The 23,197-nt window shown below is 41.9% G+C and overlaps 1 protein-coding gene across 5 annotated transcripts in view; it reads left to right on the forward strand.

Annotated features, from left to right (window-relative positions):
• Positions 1-16,571: 16,571 nt before the first annotated feature.
• The window catches only part of eIF2beta (eukaryotic translation initiation factor 2 subunit beta), a 66,383-nt gene continuing 59,757 nt past the window's right edge, over positions 16,572-23,197 (forward strand). For all 5 annotated transcript variants that reach the window (XM_045758342.2, XM_045758345.2, XM_045758343.2 and 2 more), the window contains exon 1: positions 16,572-16,731. In XM_045758342.2, the coding sequence (XP_045614298.1) occupies positions 16,714-16,731 (18 nt within the window). In that variant the 5' untranslated portion in view covers positions 16,572-16,713. The remainder of the gene's footprint in view (positions 16,732-23,197) is intronic.

Raw genomic sequence — 23,197 nt, forward strand, 5'->3', positions numbered from 1 at the left:
AAGATGAATGTGGAGGTGAAATTCTTGAAAGAGGATTTGGATATAGAGAGAGAGAGGAGGCTTGAAAGGTCGGTGGCCTATCCACCATGGGGTTGGCATGAGGTCTTTGGTCTTGGCTTGGGTTCCTCTTCAGCGGCAGGAGGCTAACGGTGAGGCGGTTTGATGTTGTCCTGGTTCAGTTGAGGTGCTCTGTCTGGCTTGTCGGAGGCGTCTTCCCTATTGAGTTGGTGAGCCTGAGGTATTAACTTCTAGCATCAGGAAAAGTTCGTTTGAATCGTCCACACTGCAGCTATGGTAACGGAGTTCCTTCCGGGTCGTCTTTTATGTGGACAGAGGATGGCGTCTCCCAGTTGTAGTTTGGGTCGTAGAGTTTTCTGTCTAAGTCGTCGAAATACTCGTAGTGTTGCATTAAGCTGGCGCGTACTATCATTCGGGGAGGGAATTTGTCTGGATTCTTGAATGTGCATATTCCGTTGGACTTGATGCCCATCTGCCTTCTTGTGGGGAGGTTACCCTTGAACGTCCCGTCGCAGATGAAGAGTCCACCAAAACAGGGGCGTGGTCTGGGTCCTCTCTCTTTCTGGTCTTCGGAATGGATGTCGGTGACTTCGAGTTCCTCGGTGTCTGCTGGTTCAAGTACTGTTGCTGTTGTAGCAGCTTGGTGGTCATGTAGTTTCATCCATGAACGTCCTGCGTGTTTCTTTCGCGATTCGGTTGAAGGAGTTGGGGGGGAATGCCGCCGTTTGGCGGTCTGTCAGGTCCGGAGTGGTGTGGGATGATGCGGTAGCTGGCGCCTGAGGTGCTGGTACAGTTAGTCCTCTTGTCTGTTCCGACGCCGGGGGAGTCGGTGGGGTTTTTGCTGCTGGTTCCGAAGGTGCTTCGGTTGCTGCTGTTGTTGGGGTCTGATCTGCTTGAGTTGGAGTAGGTTGTTGAGGCTGTAGTAGGTCCACCGGGACCGACATGGTGGGTAAACCGTTGCAGCAAGCAAGCTGTTGAGTATCTCCGCGTACTTGGCGATGTCTGTTCCTGACAGCTTCTCCGCAAGTCGAATCAGTATGGGGACCAGGATGGTGGCAACCGAGGCCGCTGATTGGTTGGTTGGTGTGCTGGTGGGCTGGGCTGCAGTCGCTTGTGTGATGGGCACCCTGTGGGGCGGGGGAAGGCTAGCCTGGAGCGGACGTCGCAGTAGCAGAGGAGTTGGGTATCGCTGGGAACGTCGTGGCCTAGAGGTTGAAGATCGCCGGCTGACTGGTGGTTGGTGTGGCGAGTACCGATTTCTTAATTTCTTCAGTTCTAATGGAGCAGTCCATGGAGACGGCGGTATGTGCTCTCCCACAGTTGAGGCGCAGTTCGATGGTCGACTGGCAGTCTTTGTAATGGTGGTTTTCAGGGCAGATGCTGCACTTTTCCTCTGTGAGTTGACAGTTCTTTGTGTCATTGTCGTCCTTATAGCACTTGTAGCAATGGCGTAGGAGGAGGTAGTAGCGTTCCTTCTTGACGGTGTTGGTGTGATAGATATGTCCAGGCATCTGAAGCCGTTTTCCACCGCTTGGGTCGCTGCTGCAGCTGTAGGTCACCTTCAGGGTAGGTCGTAGCTTGTCGTCGTTCTTGATGACTTTGACTGCAGTCAGAGCCGGGATCCTGGTGTTGATGCTTGACAATATTGTGTCAGGGTCCTGGGAGGCGAGGTAGACGCTGGTGCGGCTGACAAAGATGGTTCTATCAGCCAGGTAACGTCGCGTAGACACGATGATCAGGTCGGCGTTACGTAGGACGTCCTGGTGAAGCTTCTTCACTTGAGTAGAGGAGTTCTACACCGACGCCGTCGGCGCGGTTGTTCGCAGGTGCTGCGTTGGTGATGTCCACTATTTTCGACAGTATCTGGGACCGGGTGAAGTTGGTTTCACCAAGAAATCGGACTTTAATTCGGTAAATCATGTCGAAGTGTCTCTTTAAGACTTAATGCACATCACTGGAGATGGCCTACCGCCTCTTCCCAGTATAATGCTCCAGGCTGGGAGTGGGGACTGACCTTCTTGAGTGAAGCGCGCCTTTGTGCCTTATATTTAGCCATCCGACAGAGCCTGGTGCTGGACCCCGCTCCTGTGCCAGGTAAGTCCACTACGGGCTCACCATAGCCCGTGCTACTTGCCCCGCTCCTGTGCCAGGTAAGTCCACTACGGGCTCACCATAGCCCGTGCTACTTGCCTCGCTCCTGTGCCAGGTAAGTCCACTACGGGCTCACCATAGCCCGTGCTACTTGCCTCGCTCCTGTGCCAGGTAAGTCCACTACGGGCTCACCATAGCCCGTGCTACTTGCCTCGCTCCTGTGCCAGGTAAGTCCACTACGGGCTCACCATAGCCCGTGCTACTGGGAACTTGTTCCGAGTAGCTGAATCTATAACAACAACAGCCTAGTGCTTGTCTTATGCCTTGCCTTTATCAGGGACGTCACTTTCTCGTTCTCTGTTACCTTTCTGACAACAGGTGTGCAGCCCACTAACGAGTACACAATCGAGGGAGCCGAGTTCCCTGGAAACACAAACCGAAACTGTCTCTATTTTCCGCTTGTTACAACTTGTAATAAAGTTGTTACATCTTGGCTTAACGTGTTTATGACGTATTAGAACGTTGTTACAACTTGCTATATTGGTTGTTATAACTGGTTAGGAGGTGTTAAAACTTGTTCGAACGTTGTACCAACGTCGTAGTTTCGGTGTGTGTTTGGCGGGTTCATTCTCGGTTTCAGACAGAAGCGGTTTCTATTTGTTAAGTTAGGTTAGGTTAAAGCAGGTTAGCTGCAGATTGAATTAAGTTAGGCTTTGGTAAAGTTAGATTAGGTTAAATGCGGTTAGGATAAGTTAAGCTTGGTTAAGTAAGTTAAGTTAGTTTAGGTTAATGGAAATTATCAGGAAAGAGCGCTAATAATTTAGATTAAGTTCAGTTAAGTTAGGCTAACATGGATTAGACAGAATGGAGATAAACTTGGTTAAGTTAAATTAACAAATCCACAAGGGCCGTGATGAGGCTTCGATTTGGTGCATCACGCTACTGTGATTTCTGTGTGTATAGGTTAAGTTAGATTCAGTTAAATTGTGAGGTGGGACTTGCACAAAAGGCATTACCATTTGTTGACAGGAGGCTAAATTCTCCCAGTACAACTGATTAAGATATTATAAATACAAGGAACACAAGACGTATCTGACTCTTACGGGCTATTCATGCCCGTGCCTCCTCTTGGGTGGCTTAATCTTTATCTATCTCGACGTATCTGAGTCTCAGTGTGTAACTGTGCATCTAACTCCGGACCTTCTGATCCACAGCGTTCTGTCTATCTGTGTTCTGATCGGCAAGATGAGTAGGGGATTTAGAGACACTAGGATATTTGATTTATAAAACCTTTGTAAAATGATATGGTGACCGAACTAGACGCCAGAAGAGCGAGAAAGAGGTACGGACAGAAATGACGTTTCGGTCCGTCCTAGTACCATTATCGACTTGATAATGGCCGGTCCAGGACGGACCAAAACGTCGCCGTTTCTTCGTCTTGTGATGTGTGGTTTGGTCATCATGCCTTAAGCCAGGTTATTGGGACTCGTCGTCTCCATAGTGGCAGCTGTGGACACAAGGGTCATTTGAGGGCGGGCAGTTGATGGCCCAAGTTGGCTCGTTAGTGGGGGGAGTAAATGTCTCTCTTCCTCTCAGACCTCTTGCTCCTGTTTCTCCCTTTCAATGGAAATATTTAATGAAATTGCAAAGTTCATATTGATGCTGAATAAAATCAGGGCTAACGAGTAAATATTTTACATGTATATTACAGCAACGTAATAATAATACTATATACAGTCTCCGTGGTGTAGTGGTAAGACACTCGCCTGGCGTTCCGCGAGCGCTATGTCATGGGTTCGTATCCTGGCCGGGGAGGATTTACTGGGCGCAATTCCTTAACTGTAGCCTCTGTTTAACGCAACAGTAAAATGTGTACTTGGATGAAAAAACGATTCTTCGCGGCAGGGGATCGTATTCCAGGGACCGTAGGATTAAGGACTTGCCCGAAACGCTACGCGTACTAGTGGCTGTACAAGAATGTAACAACTCTTGTATATATCTCAAAAAAAAAAAAAAAAAAAAAAAAAAAAAAATTTGGACATGTTTACTCAGGGTAGGATGACAACGTAGTTTGTGGTGGGAATTTCTCCATTTTCTCTCTTTCTTCAAAAGAAAATGTCTTCTAAAGGTCAGCTGTAACACAAACAAGGAGCAATGGTATTGTCTATACAGTATACTTAGGTCATAAAAGTATTTGTGTGTACGTCTGATACCATACTACTTGTGTAAAGGAGGAAATGTATATGTTTATCTCTCAGAATGTTTGGTAATACGTTTATTGCTTGTGATGTGTGTCTATGTATGTATTAACATGGTGTACTGAACGAGGTGAGAATAGCTTGAGCTACCTCATCCCTTTGTGTGTATTTTACCTCAATAAACGTATTTCAATTTCAATTGAGCAATGGTGACAAGCTCAACAAGCCACACTGTAGGACTGAGAACAGGAGTTGCTCTGTCACCCACAGGGTTACTAACCCATGGAACCTCCTACCCGCCGAAGCCGGAAATGATAAAACTGTTAACTTTTAAAGCATAGCTAGAAAATATCAGAAAGGCAAATGAGGGACCTTCGACAAGCCGCCGGCTTCCTGTCCTCGTCGAGGCCACTACCGTTAGTGGCTCTCAGTTAAACGCAGGTAAACTCAGGAATGCCTAATGTAAGTGATTAGTATAATAGGGACAGAAATGGTTGGGGGGCATATTATCACCTAATGCCTCTGTTCACCTAGCAATAAATAGGTACCCACGAGTAAGCGTGATGTTGGGTTGTATCCTAGGGAGGGTCAGTAGGTCAACTGAGCGCGAGCGCTATGTCATAGGTTCGTATCCTGGCCGGGGAGGATTTACTGGGCGCAATTCCTTAACTGTAGCCTCTGTTTAACGCAACAGTAAAATGTGTACTTGGATGTAACAACGATTCTTCGCGGCGGGGATCGTATTCCAGGGACCTGCCCGACACGCTACGCGTACTAGTGGCTCTACAAGAATGTAACAACTCTTGTATATATCTCAAAAAAAAAAAAAAAAAAAAAAAAAAGCTAAGCCTAAAATGTATATATAAACAGGCTGTTTATATATACAATCTCCAGATAAAATGTTTATTCATTTATCGGCTGTTTATCTCCAGATAAAATGAATGAAATATATCCCACATTAGTTCGCTATCGCGATAGCTTGAGATAACATGCCCAACCCCTCGTGCACCAGCCTTATATAGTGCATTGAGAGTATAGCGTGTAAACGACACAGAGATATAGTTTATAGTAACTATAGAGATATAGTATAGTATATCTGCATATACATAGAATTATATATAGAGCCCAACAACTACGCTAAATACGCTACACAACAACAATACAATACAATACAATACAATACAATTTTATTTAGGTAAGGTACATACATACAATAAATTTTTACAAGGATTGGTTGACTTATAGGTAGAGCTAGTACATACAATGCCTAAAGCCACTATTACGCAAAGCGTTTCGGGCATGATAAACTTAAATGACAAGCTTAATACTAATTGAGCATAATGAGTAGAATGAAAACAAGAAATGAAAACATAGATGAAAAAGCAGCACAAATACAATTATGTCGACAAACAGCAACAACAAAACAACAACTGTTAGGCTTCCGCTCCCAAAAGAGTACCAACGATGCAATTATTAGTCTCCTTGATATAATTTACTCAGCCCTTGACAAAAATGAGTTTTCGATTGGACTCTTCATTGACCTGAGAAAGGCCTTTGATACTGTTAATCACAATTACCTCCTACGTAAACTCCATCATTATGGAATCCGAGGCCATACACTGGACTATATCCAATCCTATCTTAGTGATAGACACCAATGTGTAGCCATCAATAATATAACCTCTCCCACTCTACCAATAACCGTTGGAGTGCCACAGGGCAGCATCTTGGGACCTCTCCTATTTCTTATATACATCAATGATCTGCCTAATGTCTCTAACATTCTGAAACCTATTTTGTTTGCTGATGATACTACCCTCATCTACTCTAACCCCAACCCACATACACTAAATAATGTTGTTAATAATGAACTAAAAAAAGTCCACTTATGGATGTCAACCAACAAACTAACACTTAATATAGAAAAAACCTACTACATCTTATGTGGAAGCAAATCTACAAATGCAATTCAGCTTCAGATAGATAATGTAAACATTAGCAATAAAAATGATGGAAAGTTTCTCGGCCAATTCCTAGACAAGAGACTCAACTTCAGTACCCACATACAACACATAACTAAGAAAGTCTCTAAAACAGTTGGTATACTCTCCAAAATCAGACATTATGTACCTAACTCTGCTCTCATCTCTATATTATGCACTAATCTATCCTTATCTTAATTATAGTATCTGTGCATGGGGTTCAACCACTACAAAGCACCTAAAGTCCATCATCACCCAGCAAAAATCTGCTATCAGAATAATAACAAATTCTTCTTTCAGACAACACTCAGCCCCCTTGTTTAACTCCCTAAACATGCTAAACATAATCTCACTCCACAAATTCTCTTGTGTCAACTACATTTGCAAAACCCTGTTCTTAAATGCAAATCCTGCTCTGAAACTCTCCCTGGACAGATGTAATAGGACCCATTATCACCACACCAGAAATAAATATCTCTTTGATATCCCCAAAGTTAAACTTAATCTGTGTAAACACTCTATCCAAATAAAGGGACCCAGTCTATGGAACTCAATCCCTATTGAATTGAAAAGCTGTCCAACTTTTGCGTCATTCAAAAACAATACTAAAAAGTACCTAATTTCATCTTCATAGTTTTTTACCTTTTGCTTTAAAATTGCACTGTATCTATTGCTACCCAATCTCCCAATCTTTATGTACCCAATCCGAACATCTTTACCATTGTGATCATTGCTGTCTTCTTATATGTGCTGTCAATCTGCTGTATGGTGTCTATTAATCTTGTTTAAATTACCAATCAAGCTGTCAATGTAATCAATCAGAGCTTTAATATACCAATGTGCGTTAATATACTTACTAATCTCTCTCATCTCATTTTTTCTTGCAATGTATGTGTTATCATTTTATTAATTCTGCTAGAATTTACCTACTTAAAATTATCTGTTAGATTAAGGACCTGCTCGAAACGCTGCGCGTACTAGTGGCTTTACAATATTGTAAATACTATGCTATGTATTCTCACAAACCCAATGTACCTTCTTGTATATAAATAAATATATAAATAAATAAATAAATAAATAAATAAAATAACTGAACGAACCTTGGGGGGTTTTCGCCTATTGATAGCCTATTGATTTAATTTAAGTCAAAACAAAATATTCACCTCACGCGGAGGGTCGAGTGAGAAGGGCTGGTCGGCCCAAACATATATGTGTCCCCTTTGGGTGCCTGATTCATCATATTTAGCAGATTATACTAGAGCGGAGAAGCAAGGTGAAAACTTATCAGTAACAACAAATGATGATAAGGTCCCACAATTTCCTCAAACTTCAGAGGAAGGAGGACTGGAGTATGCTAGGAAAGTGGGGGGTCAAATTAGAGAAGGAACCTCCATAGCATCGCTGAAACTATCTCCATCACTTGTATATACATTGGATTCAAACATTTTAATTGTAAACAAAAATGTTTGAATTCATTGTTTATCCTCAAATTTACATACTTTATATATGTGAGCAATCTGAGGACAGTTTGCCCATCACTGCAAAATTATCCTAATTTCCAGACAAGATATTTTGTATATATATTTAAGCCTATTATTTTTTAAATAAATATGGCGTAATAAGTTGTTTAATTACCCTAAACACGATGATATAGTCTTTATTGGCACTCACTAAGCTTTCTGTTGATAACTTTAAAGAGAAGTATGTGGACATATTTTAAGCTTACATAGTAATATTAGAGAACGTTTGAAAGCTTAAATAGTTCAAGCTGCGTACTAATAGTGTGTTCTTAAGAAAATGTTTGAAAACTTTTTGATTCAGAAAAGTTGTCTCTGTAATGTTTAGAGTTATGGCTTAATAATATAATAATATTTAGAGTTATGGCTTAATAATATAGTAGTGAAAGTTTCGTTGCAGATAAAGTTTGTCCTAGAAAAGTTTTTTGTTATTTTTTTATACAAAAGTAAAAGTTTTGTTACAGTAAAATGTTTTGTCTCAGAATGTCTTGTAAGTTATGCTACAGTAAAAAGGATCTGTATCAGAGAAAAAGACACCAAACTTATATATTGCTCGGCCTAGTATAGTACATGGAGCACCAGAAAGTACCAGTATGTCGTGATGGACCATCAGAAAATAGTCTTTCGTAGTAATGAATTTGTAAAACCCGGAAGTGTTTATATATACGTACGTTCCTAACCTAACTATTCTAGGTTAGTTTCTATTATTCACCATCATATTGGTACTTTCTGGTGGTCTATCACTACATATTGGTACTTTCTGGTGGTCTATCACTACATATTGGTACTTTCTGGTGGTCTATCACTACATATTGGTACTTTCTGGTGGTCTATCACTACATATTGGTACTTTCTGGTGGTCTATCACTACATATTGGTACTTTCTGGTGGTCTATCACTACATATTGGTACTTTCTGGTGGTCTATCACTACATATTGGTACTTTCTGGTGGTCTATCACTACATATTGGTACTTTCTGGTGATCTATCACTACATATTGGTACTTTCTGGTGGTCTATCACTACATGTTGGTACTTTCTGGTGATCTATCACTACATGTTGGTACTTTCTGGTGGTCTATCACTACATATTGGTACTTTCTGGTGGTCTATCACTACATATTGGTACTTTCTAGTGGTCCATCACTACATACTGATACTTTCTGGTGGTCCATCACTACATATTGGTACTTTCTGGCGGTCCATCACTACATATTGGTACTTTCTGGTGGTCCATCACTACATATTGGTACTTTCTGATGGTCCATCACGATATATTGGTACTTTCTGATGGTCCATCGCGACATATTGGTACTATCTGATGGTCCATCACTTCATATTGGTACTTTCTGATGTTCCCTCACTACATATTGGTACTTTCTGATGGTCCATCACGACATATTGGTACTTTCTGATGGTCCGTCACTTCATATTGGTACTTTCTGATGTTCCCTCACTACATATTGGTACTTTCTGATGGTCCATCGCGACATATTGGTACTTTCTGGTGGTCCATCACTACATACTGGTTCTTTCTGATGGTCCGTCACTTCATATTGGTACTTTCTGGTGGTCCATCACTACATATTGGTACTTTCTGATGGTCCATCACGACATATTGATACTTTCTGATGGTCCATCACGACATATTTGTACTTTCTAATGGTCCATCACAACATATTGGTACTTTCTGATGGTCCATCACGACATATTGGTACTTTCTGATGGTCCATCACAACATATTGGTACTTTCTGATGTTCCATCACGACATATTGATACTTTCTGATGGTCCATCACGACATATTGGTACTTTCTGATGGTCCATCACAACATATTGGTACTTTCTGATGGTCCATCACGAAATATTGGTACTTTCTGGTGGTCCATCACTACATATTGGTACTTTCTGATGGTCAATCACAACATATTGGTACTTTCTGATGGTCCATCACGACATATTGGTACTTTCTGATGGTCCGTCACTTCATATTGGTACTTTCTGATGTTCCCTCACTACATATTGGTACTTTCTGATGGTCCATCACGACATATTGATACTTTCTGATGGTCCATCACGACATATTTGTACTTTCTAATGGTCCATCACAACATATTGGTACTTTCTGATGGTCCATCACGACATATTGGTACTTTCTGATGGTCCATCACAACATATTGGTACTTTCTGATGTTCCATCACGACATATTGATACTTTCTGATGGTCCATCACGACATATTGGTACTTTCTGATGGTCCATCACAACATATTGGTACTTTCTGATGGTCCATCACGAAATATTGGTACTTTCTGGTGGTCCATCACTACATATTGGTACTTTCTGATGGTCAATCACAACATATTGGTACTTTCTGATGGTCCATCACGACATATTGGTACTTTCTGATGGTCCATCACGACATATTGGTACTTTCTGGTAGTTCATCACGACATATTCGTATTTTCTGATGGTCCATCACGGCATATTGGTACTTTCTGATGGTCCATCACAACATATTGGTACTTTCTGATGGTCCATCACGACATATTGGTACTTTTTGATGGTCCATCACAACATATTGGTACTTTCTGATGGTCCATCACGACATATTGATACTTTCTGATGGTCCATCACGACATATTGGTACTTTCTGATGGTCCATCACAACATATTGGTACTTTCTGATGGTCCATCACGAAATATTGGTACTTTCTGATGGTCCATCACGAAATATTGGTACTTTCTGGTGGTCCATCACTACATATTGGTACTTTCTGATGGTCAATCACAACATATTGGTACTTTCTGATGGTCCATCACGACATATTGGTACTTTCTGATGGTCCATCACGACATATTGGTACTTTCTGGTAGTTCATCACGACATATTCGTATTTTCTGATGGTCCATCACGGCATATTGGTACTTTCTGATGGTCCATCACAACATATTGGTACTTTCTGATGGTCCATCACAACATATTGGTACTTTCTGATGGTCCATCACGACATATTGGTACTTTTTGATGGTCCATCACGACATATTGGTACTTTCTGGTGGTCCATCACTACATATTGGTACTTTCTGATGTTCAATCACGACATATTGGTACTTTCTGATGGTCCATCACAACATATTGGTACTTTCTGGTGGTCCATCACTACATATTGGTACTTTCTGATGGTCAATCACGACATATTGGTACTTTCTGGTGGTCCATCACTACATATTGGTACTTTCTGGTGGTCCATCACTACATATTGGTACTTTCTGATGGTCCATCACAACATATTGGTACTTTCTGGTGGTCCATCACTACATATTGGTACTTTCTGGTGGTCCATCACTACATATTGGTACTTTCTGATGGTCCATCACTACATATTAGTGCTTTCTGATGGTCCATCGCGACAAAAGATTAGAAGGTAGAAATAAAGATATGAATTAGAAAGATAGAAATAAAGCAAAATTTGAGGGTTTTCAACAAGTACATTGTAGCATAATATGAGAATTATTTCAAGGTATAATACAGTAAAATATGTGTTCAATATAACAATTTTGATATAAGGTGATAGCAATGGTAAAGTTGTATGGTTTAGGTATATATATCGGGGGATTGGGTAGTAAAAGATACAGTGCGAGTTTAATGCACTTGGTAGGAAACTATGAAGATGAAACTTGGAACATTTTGGCTTGATTTTTTAATAAAGCCATAGTTGGGCAGCCTATCAATTCGTTAGGGAGTGAGTTCCTTAGATTAGGTCTCTTTATTTGCAAAGAGTTTTTGCAGAAATTAAGATTGACTCTGGGGATTTCAAAGTGATATTTATTTGTTATTGAAAACAGCGATGGGTCACATTTTGGCCAAACGCCCCCTGCAGTTTTCAAATTTTTGGAATTATCGCAAATTTGACTCATGAGCGTTATTTAGGAGCTGAATTCTGGCTCACTGCAGATATATTGAGTTTGAAATTGCGAGTTTTTATACCGAAAATATACCAATTAGAGAAAACTGCGATGGGTCACATTTTGCCCAAGCCCCTCTGCAGTTTTCAAAATATCGCAAATTTGCATCAAGAGCGTTATTTTTTAGCGGAATTCTGGCTCACTGCACATATTTGGAGTTTTAAACTGCGACTTTTTATACCGAAAATATGCCAATTAGTGAAAACGGCGATGAGAACTTTACAAGCATAGTGAAAACGGCGATGAGAACTTTACAAGCATAGTGAAAACGGCGATGAGAACTTTACAAGCATAGTGAAAACGGCGATGAGAACTTTACAAGCATAGTGAAAACGGCGATGAGAACTTTACAAGCATAGTGAAAACGGCGATGAGAACTTTACAAGCATAGTGAAAACGGCGATGAGAACTTTACAAGCATAGTGAAAACGGCGATGAGAACTTTACAAGCATAGTGAAAACGGCGATGAGAACTTTACAAGCATAGTGAAAACGGCAATGGGTCACATTTTGCCCGAACCCCCCCCCCCCCCCTATGTGGTGGGTATGTGGGCCTGTGGGCCGCTCCAAGCAACAGCCTGGTGGACCAAACTCTCACAAGTCAAGCCTGGCCTCGGGCCGGGCTTGGGGAGTAGAAGAACTCCCAGAACCCCATCAACCAGGTACCAACCAGGTACCCCCCTACAGTTTTCAGAATATCGGAAATATCGCAAATCTAACTCATGGGCGTTTTTTTTTTAGCCGAATTTTTGCTCACTGCACATATTTGGAGTTTGAAAATATGCCAATTAGTGAAAACGGCAGTGGGTCACATTTTGCCCAAACCCCCCCTAGAGTTTTCAAAATATTGGAAATATCGCAAATCAGACTCAGGAACTTTATTTTTGAGCCGAATTCTGGCTCTCTGCACATACTTGGAGTTTGAAATTACGACTTTTTATGCCGAAAATATGTCAATTAGTGAAAACAGCGAAGAACCAAATTTTGCCCAAACCCCCCTACAGTTTTCAGAATTTTGTAACGTACGTTTATGTTACGTTGTTGGGCAGATTAGATAGACATTGTTTTGTGAGTTTTCATATTTATTTAGTAATCTTGATTACAGTAGTCGGTTGGTGGCGTTGTCGTAAACGTTGAGACGGAGCTTGGAGCAGAGCAGAGAGCTGAGTAAGACCGGAGTCGCGGAGCTCTATGTGGGAGAGTGTGGCGGCTCGATTGGGAACTGTGAGTGTCTGAACTCGGAGAGCGAGAGCGTTGTAGCTCGATGCGGTCGTAGTCTGCTGTCTGCTCTGTGTCGAAGCTGTAGCGTCTTGGGTCGATTAGAACTGTACACGCCGAGTACTACATTCTTGACTGTGGGTACTGTCCGCTATTCCGATTGATTGATTGATTGATTGATTGATTGATTGATTGATGAAGATTAAGCCACCCAAAGTGTGGCACGGGCATGAATAGCCCGTAAGTGGAGGCCCTTTTGAGTCATTACCAGTATCAAAAGATGATACTGGAGATCTGTGGAGGTGCGACTGCACCCTGCGTGACGGGAGATGTCTCCCGTGCCGCTATTCCGATTGATGAAGATTAAGCCACCCAAAATGTGGCACGGGCATGAATAGCCCGTAAGTGGAGGCCCTTTTGAGCCATTACCAGTATCAAGAGCTGATACTGGAGATCTGTGGAGGTGCGACTGCACCCTGCGTGACGGGAGATGTCTCCCGTGGCGGTATTGCTCCTATCGCTTGCTTCTATGGTGACTACACCTCAGCTCCCTCCAACAAGATAAGAAGAGTATTACCTGTAATTGGGGAAAGGATTGTAGATTCTGTAATTAGTGCTAATTAGTTATGCTATTAAGATAATGAGATAATGGAGCGAGTATAAGATTAACTCGCTACAATTTCTTAAATATCGCAAATCTAACTCATGAGCGTTATTTGTGAGGCGAATTCTGGCTCACTGCATATATTTGGAGTTTGAAATTACGATTTTTTTTTACCGAAAATATGTCAATTAGTGGAAACGGCGATAGGTCCCATTCTGGCTAAAGCCTCATACAGTCTTCAAAATATCGCAAATCTGACTCATGTTTGTTAATTGTGAGACGAATTCTGACTCACTGCACATATATGGAGTTTGAAAATTTGCCAATTAGTGAAAACGTGAATGGGTCACATATTGCCCAACCCCGGAGCCGGTCGGCCGAGCGGACAGCACACTGGACTTGTGATCCTGTGGTCCTGGGTTCGATCCCAGGCGCCGGCGAGAAACAATGGGCAGAGTTTCTTTCACCCTATGCCCCTGTTACCTAGCAGTAAAATAGGTACCTGGGTGTTAGTCAGCTGTCACGGGATGCTTCCTGGGGGTGGAGGCCTGGTCGAGGACCGGGCCGCGGGGACACTAAAGCCCCGAAATCATCTCAAGATAACCTCAAGATAACCCCCCTCCCTATAGTTTTCAAAATATCGTAAATATGACTCATGAGCGTTATTTTTTTTTATAAGAACAGATACTGTTCTTAAAAGATTCCCCCATTTTGCACCCGCAAGATAACGTAAGATTTTAGGGGTTGACAAATGTTAATCTTCTTGTTTGAGGAGCTGATGTTCACTTGAGACAGCTAAGCAAGTCCCAGCTGTGTCTGGGTACAAGTTTATTATTATTATTATTATTATTATTATTATTATTATTATTATTTTCTACCACAGACGTGGCCAAACATTAAAAATGCTATCCAGCATATATACATTTTCTTCTGTCCTCCATAGACAGAGTGAGAGATCTGTTAAACATATAGTTCAGGGATTTGTTGAACAATCAACCACAGAAGGTGGTTGTAGTGCTTTTAAAATGTTAATCGAACCTACAGACATAAATACATAGATACAGAGAGTTACATCTGCCCTACATAAAGTGGTCGATGTGTTCTTTACATAGTGTCACTAATGTGCATTTACAAAGGTGAGATGTAATTCTGATCAGCTTCCACATATACTTTATGCATACACACACACACACACACACACACACACACACACACACACACACACACACACACACACACACACACACACACACACACACACACACATATATATATATGTGTGTATATCACGAAAATAAACACGTGATTAAGAATGTGACAATGTCAGACCACGGAGGAAAATGAAACAGGAATTTCCTTAAGTACTTTTGTATATTAAATACATCTTCAGAAGGAATGAAGATGCCTTTCATTCCTTCTGAAGATGTATTTAATATACGAAAGTACTTAAGGAAATTCCTGTTTCATTTTCCTCCGTGGTCTGACATTATCACACACATATATATATATGTATATATATATATGTATATATATATATATATATATATATATATATATATATATATATATATATATATATATATATGTATATATATATATATATATATATATATATATATATATATATATATATATATATATATATATATACACATGCATACACATACATTTATGGATCTCCTACTCTGAGAGGGTAAGATAGCTGATAGATAAACTAGTGTGTTATTAAGCACTTAACCACTGAAGGTGATGAAGGTGCTTTTACAAGCTCAGGTTATATAGTTACATCAACATACATTGTATAATTGATACATTACATGGTTAATCTTGGGTACAAGTCCAATATATCATCAAGTGTTCCAGTACTCATATAGTAACTACAGAGTTCAGCATACCTTAGCCCAGGAGGGCGAAAGTCAGTCAATATGGGACATTCTACAATATAATGTTCAAGAGAGTGCATGTTTTCTCTTTCACAAAGTTGACACATTGTGTACTCGACATTTGGGTTTTGAGAAAGCTGCCAGATACGTCTATATCCCAGGCGTATTCTGGCCACTATAACATCACATTGCTGGGTTCTTGTTCTATTAGTCCCATATGTGAATGTCTCCTCACGATATCTATCATAATATTTAATGCTACAACTTTCAGGTCTTTGGGTACAATTGTTGTTTGTTTTTTAAGATTCGCTACCTGGAACAAAAAGTTCCAAGTAGCACGGGCTATGGTGAGCCCATTTTTGGGTACAAGTCAAATCAAATCAAATCAAATCAAATGTTTATTTAGGTAAGGTACATACATACAAGAGATTTTACAAAGAGTGATGGATTTATAGTTAGAGCTAGTACATACAATGCCTAAAGCCACTATTACGCAAAGCGTTTCGGGCATCAGTGACAGGATGAACAACCCAGGTGTTTTTCTTCCTATTGGGGGGTGTTGTACATGCTGCTATAGAGATATGTCCACTCTCAGGATGGGTGGTGCTGCCCAATAAACTCGCCCCACGGGGGAAAAAGAATAGGATTATAAACTCCTGGAACCGCCTACCCGCCAAAGCCGTAAATGCCCAAAAACGTTTATATTTTTAAGTACAGCTGGAAAAGATCATCAAGGCAAATTGGGGGACCTTCGACAAGCCGCCGGTTTCCTGTCCTCGTCGAGGGCATTAGTGTTAGTGGCCCTCAGGTAAGTTCAGATAAATTCAGGTAAATGGATGGTTAGGACGTAGAGAGACTTGCCCGTGATAATAGGCCCTCAACAAGCCACCCACACGACCCTAACGAGGTGTATCCATACCTCCCAATCATCTATTCACCCCATGAGGTACCATCAACAGATAAACAATAACAACAATTATTTTGCCATAATACCATCTTATAAACTAAATAGTTTGTGGGGGAGCCGTTAAGGCGTTTATTGCGGCGTAGAGGTGAGCGTGGGCCAGGAGCGCGTGAGGAGGATCGTAAGAGGATCGACTCCCTTGTGAGGCGGTTGGTGTGCGCGCGCGGCATCTGATGCCCCGTCCCTTATACCTTCCCCAGCCCTGGCTGACGAAACACCTCCGGCCCGGCCACCCATATCCCCGGATTCGTGAGTGACCAGGAGCTTCACCATGGCCGAGGAGGAGCTTGTGAGTATGCTAGGGTGGTGGTGAGGGCCCCGGGGTGGCGGCCAGCTGCGTCAGGGCCGCCAGCTGGCGCTCTGGTGTCGGGGGGCCAGCATCCAGCTGGCACGCACGCGTGTGTGTGTTCACACCTTCTCGTGTCTCTACTATTTCAAATTGACAATTGGTACTCTCAGGGGGGGAATATGTCACGGGGTAATGGGGGTTTAATGGGGGAATGGCATGTGTTCATGGCCAGAGAGAGAGACAGGTTGATTGTTGATTAGGTTGTACGCAGCTGGTGTGGTGACAGGTGGTGTGTGTGTGTGTCCAGCTGGCCACAGGGTTAATGGTGGACACATGAGAGCCACAGGGTTAATGGTGGACACATGAGAGCCACAGGGTTAATGGGGGACACATGAGAGCCACAGGGTTAATGGTGGACACATGAGAGCCACAGGGTTAATGGTGGACACATGAGAGCCACAGGGTTAATGGTGGACACATGAGAGCCACAGGGTTAATGGTGGACACATGAGAGCCACAGGGTTAATGGTGGACACATGAGAGCCACAGGGTTAATGGTGGACACATGAGAGCCACAGGGTTAATGGTGGACACATGAGAGCCACAGGGTTAATGGTGGACACATGAGAGCCACAGGGTTAATGGTGGACACATGAGGGCCACAGGGTTAATGGTGGACACATGAGAGCCACAGGGTTAATGGTGGACACATGAGGGCCACAGGGCTAATGGTAGACATATATGGGACATATATATTGATCCAAACCATTTCTTTAAAAGTTGAGATGTAATGCACTTTGTTGTTGTTGTTGTTGTTGTTGCAGGCAGCAGCGGGGCTAAGCTGTGTGTGCCTTGCCAGTCTGACTTCGGAGACAATGGTTGTGTATTCCCTTAGTCTCGGTGGTGTAGTCGTAAGGCACTCGACCGGCGCTTCGCGAGCGCTTTGGCCTGGGTTCGTATCCTGGCTGGGGGAGGATTGACTGGGTGCCAGTCCTTAACTGTAGCCTCTGTTCACCCAGACGTGAATGGGTACCTTGCTGTTAAACGATTTGGCGAGTCGTATTTTGGGGAAAATTAGGGTTAAGGACCTGCTTGATATACTATGTGTGCGCTCGTGGCTTTACAAGAATGTAAGAACTTGTATATGTTATTAAAATAAAATAAAAAAATAATAAAGGAATGTGAGAGTGAGCAGAATGTACTCTCTCTCTCCTGGTGGATGGCTTTTAACTAAACTGGTGGGAGCCGGTCGGCCGAGTGGACAGCACGCTGGAATTGTGATCCTGTGGTCCTGGGTTCGATCCCAGGCGCCGGCGAGAAACAATGGGCAGAGTTTCTTTCACCCTATGCCCCTGTTACCTAGCAGTAAAATAGGTACCTGGGTGTTAGTCAGCTGTCACGGGCTGCTTCCTGGGGGTGGAGGCCTGGTCGAGGACCGGGCCGCGGAGACACTAAAGCCCCGAAATCATCTCAAGATAACATCAAGAAGGTAGAGGTGTATTTCCCTTTTTCTTTCTCGGTTCAGTTGTTGCTCCTGGTGCTGTCCAGTCTGGAGTCATACGTAGGGAGGGTGATCCTTCGGGCTCCGTAGTGGCTACCCCAGCCTTCCTTTCCAGCACTTCTGGACCAGTTTCCATACCTGGGCATTTTCCAGCGACTCTTGCCTCTTTCAGCAAATTGGCCCGGTGGTGTACTTCACCGATTCAAATTTTACAGCTCTGTTCATCTGGAGATTTTGGTACGCGTCTTTGCCATTTGTATAGCGAGCAGATGGCTGTTTTGTTGGTGTCCCGCCTGTGTCTTTTCTTGTGGCGGCAGTATGAAGCTGCTTTGCAACTTTGAGGAAGAAAGAAACAAAGAAATGTTTCAATGAAGAAACTGCTTCACTACTGCCTTTTCTTCATCATCATCAGTTTTGGTCAGGTCTGTCATTTCTCTTTTGTTTTGGTTGTTTTTCGATCAGGATCTTCAGAAGGATCAGGATCAGGTCAGAAGGGAGCTGGTCGGCCGAGCAGATAGCATGCTGGTGTTGTGATCCTGTGGTCCCGGGTTCGATCACGGGCGCCGGCGAGAAACAATCGGCAGAGTTTCTTACACCCTATACCCCTGTTACCTAGCAGTAAACTAGGTACCTGGGTGTTAGTCAGCTGTCACGGGCTGCTTCTTGGGGGTAGAGACCTGGTCGAGGACCCGGTTGCGGGGGACACTAAAAAGCCCCAAAATCATCTCAAGATAACGTCAAGATCTTGTGCCTAATAATGTCACCTCTTCTTGTTTTGCAATGGCAGAGCTGCTGTTACTTGGGCTCAGTGTCAACATTTCCATTTCTTTATACAAACATTATGTATAACTATCTACATTTTCTATGCACCATAATGAACCACAAACATTGTGTGTTGAGAGTTTATATACACAGAACAGGGATTCAAGGCAGCCTAGCAGCTGACAGCCGAGTGTGGCTGGGGTTGGCCCAAATACAGCAGTGTGTTATTTGTGAAATTTATATAGATAAATGTGTGTAACATCGCTATCCTCACAAGTGGAGCCTGGTCTCAGGCCGGGCTCGGAGTAGAAGAACTCCTGGAACCCTCTCCAGGTATGCTTCAAGTACAGTATGCTCAGAATTATAGAGCTTGTATCAAGTAACACGTATTACTGTATTAGTATTATTTTTTTTTAGATCAAACAGTATTTTTGCTATTATTACTTTATATACATAAGAACATAAGAACAAAGGCAACTGCAGAAGGCCCACTGGCCCATACGAGGCACCTCCTATTTATAACCACCCAATCCCACTCATATACTTGTCCAACCCGCGCTTGAAACAATCGAGGGACCCCACCTCCAGCACGTTACGTGGTAATTGGTTCCACAAATCAACAACCCTGTTACTGAACCAGTATTTACCCAAGTCTTTCCTAAATCTAAACTTATCCAATTTATACCTATTGTTTCGTATATACACATGTTATATACATCTCTATTTTTATAAGCTGTAACAAACCACTAATTAATTCTGGTGTGTTGGGTGATGAAATCTTAGCACAGTAGAGAGCTATTCACTACGCCCAGCTGACTCCAGCAGCCGACCTCACCTGACGGAGCAAAATACGCAGAAATACACTATGCCCATTGCTATTACCACTTCAAACAGTGCTATTATTATCAGATTCCTGTCACTAAATCATGAATATGAATCATTTGCCACAAGATTATTTTCTAAAGGAAAATGAGGTCACTTTTGCATGATGCATAGATTAACAAACCTCGGCTGTGAAAAAGGTCTGCGAACTGTGAAACCTGTGTAATATACTGTGAACATCTGCCTCCTACTGTGAACATAATAACTAGCATTGTGTTCACTGATGTCTGAACATTGTACATATTCTTTATCAGTCAGGATCATCTTTGACTATCAGTGCAAAATAATTGGTTACCTATTTATCGTTTATCATTATTAAGTGGTGCTGTGGCCCCCTAGCTACACAGCATTGCTAAGAGCTGCTGCTGCATGTGCTGGCCCTAGTCGTTCTTTCAGTACTAAGGCTCTCACAGCCAGTATTGATGCAAAAAAATTCTTTTTCAAGATGGTGTCTGTTTACTGGAGTCCTGAGCCAGCGGCTGTCAGCCCTGTGTACCCAAGGAAGCTTTGAATTGTTCCCTGTAATTAAATGCGCTAGACACACCACCAGTCGAGTGCCTTAAGGTGCTATGTGCAGTGCAGGGGTTCATAAAGCCACTGGGTAGCTTCCTCCAGAAACCCAGCATTGAAGGCAGACGATGAATCACAATAATCATTTAAATCATTTAAATCTACACAAGTCTACACAGCGTATATAGTGTAATAACAGCTACATTATTTGTTAATTGTTTTATGAACATAATTGAATCACTAATATGCACACAATACTTTTGAGTATAGCAATGATTCACACATTTTATTATATAAATATATTACAATACACACTATTGAATAATATTACTGCAAAAAACTAAGGCAAAGTCAATGAGACATTGAAATAATTAGGTAATAATATTATCTTTGTGGTAACTTCCGCCTGACAGCTCGGGCAGAGCAGACCACTTCCGACGATTGCTCTGTCAACGCCTCAATTGTGCCAGACTTCCTCACCCTATTGCAGCCAAAATATGTCACCTACAATTTTTTATTATTATTTTCCCATGATCAGAGAACACAACAAACACTTATAAAACTATTTTTTTTATTTCTTGCGCCTGAGCGTGTTGCAGGCTATAATCACAAGAGCAACCAAGGGGGTTAACCTCTGTGATGCGCTGTATTTATTGGGGCAGTCTGGCTATGTGCCAAAAATAGTGTCCCCTCTCCCACCTATTTTTTGTTCTTTGTAACTTGTTAAAGTCCCTTCCCTGAACAAGTACACGTGAAAAAATAAATTCTACTTACTTTGGCTGTGGAGACGTCGACAGAGTGGTGCTTGTTGTCATCACGGGCTGGTCACCCGTGTGTGAAGCACCCAGAAACGGTCGCGCGGGCCATTCAGTACTGCGAGTTGCCACAAATATATTTACAAATAATTTTTCTATGTATATTCAATGCTTTATAATTTTTTTAATCGTATATGATGCATATTTGGCCTTGACAATATTTATACAGTAGAATGTTCATAATACTTCATGGAACTGTGATACATGTGTCAGTAATATGTTCACAATAAATGTTTGCTGCAATATTACTTGATCAAAATTCACCAAAATTACAATATGTACAGTTTCACACTATTTATACAGTCACACATTGTATTACATACTCAGTACTTCAGGAGTGATTGATAATCAAGGCAGCATTCCATGGTCTACAGCGCAACTTTGCTCTCGATGCACCAGATACAGATTTTTGCTTCCTGTTTCTTCGTTCTGTGTGCTTGCAAATAACGCACTCACGTACACCCTTGACTTTAGTACCTGTAGGTGGTATGTAGCCAAGCTTGTGAAGTGTAAGGTAACCTTGAAAAGATTATAGGAAAAAGATTAATTTGTAAGGTTAGTCTTGTAAAGATCGCTTTGTACGGAAGGATTGAAAAGATTCAGGTATTTTGGAAGAGATTCAGCTTCTCTTGAAAATATCACTGTAAGGTAGGATTGAAAAAATCCAGGTACAGTACAGTGACACCTCGGCTTATGAATGCCCCTCTTTACGAATTTTTCGGGTTAAGAGCCCAATTTCTTTGTAAAATTTGAATTGGGTTACGAGCTTTGCCTCGAGTTACGTAGTTTGTTGATACGCGTATGGGCGACCTAGCGTGTGGTTCCTGGTGGCACGGTCGCCCGCGCTTCAGTTTACCAGTGACACCCACTTAGTGACAATCGCTCTTGAATTCTTTGTAAAGAATTTCATTGTTTTTCAGCTTTTTTTGGGTTTTGAACATAAAAGTAATCATAATATATCATGCCATGGGTCAAAAGAAAGTCAGTGGTAAGGTTCAACCTAAGAAAACTCATGTGAGGATGACTATAGAGGAAAAACAAGAGATCATTCGTAAACATGAAAATGGTACACGAGTTGTTGACGTAGCTAGGCAGTACAACAAATCTATGTCAACGATATACACTGTAATTGCTAATTGCTAAAGACGTTGAGTGCTAAAGGGGCAAAAGGCATATCAACAATCACAAAACAAAGAACACGAACACTTGATGTTGAAAAGTTATTATTAATTTGGATACACAACAAGGAGTTACCAGGTGACATCGTTTCAGAGGCCATCATTTGTGAAAAAGCAAGGCTATTGCACAAAGCTCTTATAAAGAAAACCCCTGGAATGAGTGATGTAGATACGAAAGAGTTTTAAGGCGAGCAGGGGGGATGGTTTGAGAAATTTAGAAAAAGTGGCATTCATAGTGTTGTTGGTGTTGAGTTGGTGGAGGAACACAGTGAAGAACTGACCACCGAAGAACTCCTAGCCCTTCAAGGAGCAGCAACAAGAGACACCCGAGGAAATTTCTTCAGGGGAGGAGGAGGCAGTACAGAATGTCCCTCAACAATTAAGAAGTGGTGTAGACTATGGAAAGAAATGCAAACTTTTGTTGAAACGACTTTCACAGCAAGCTGAAATAGGCTGTTGCCTTAACCTTTTTAATGACAGTGATGCCTCATTGACAAGTGTTACAATGTAGGGAAAAACAAGTCTATGGAAAGTTTTTTAGCGAGAATAACAAGCAGTGAGCTTCAAGCAGGTCCTAGTGGTATGCAGGCAAAACGTAGGAGAGAGCACCCCAGAGAAGTCATCACTGCCAGATGTTATAATGGAAGGGAACTTCCCTTCCAAACCACTTAACACCTCTCCTCCTCCCCCTCCTCATCACTGTCTTCTATACACCAACAAATCATAAATAAAGGTAAGGTATAACTTGTACATACTATAGTACTAAATGTTTATTAGGTATGAAATGTATTTTGAAGTTAATATTTTTAGGAGTGTGG

This window comes from Procambarus clarkii, chromosome 59 (genome assembly GCF_040958095.1).
Source record: "Procambarus clarkii isolate CNS0578487 chromosome 59, FALCON_Pclarkii_2.0, whole genome shotgun sequence".
In the NCBI taxonomy this organism is placed as follows: domain Eukaryota; kingdom Metazoa; phylum Arthropoda; class Malacostraca; order Decapoda; family Cambaridae; genus Procambarus; species Procambarus clarkii.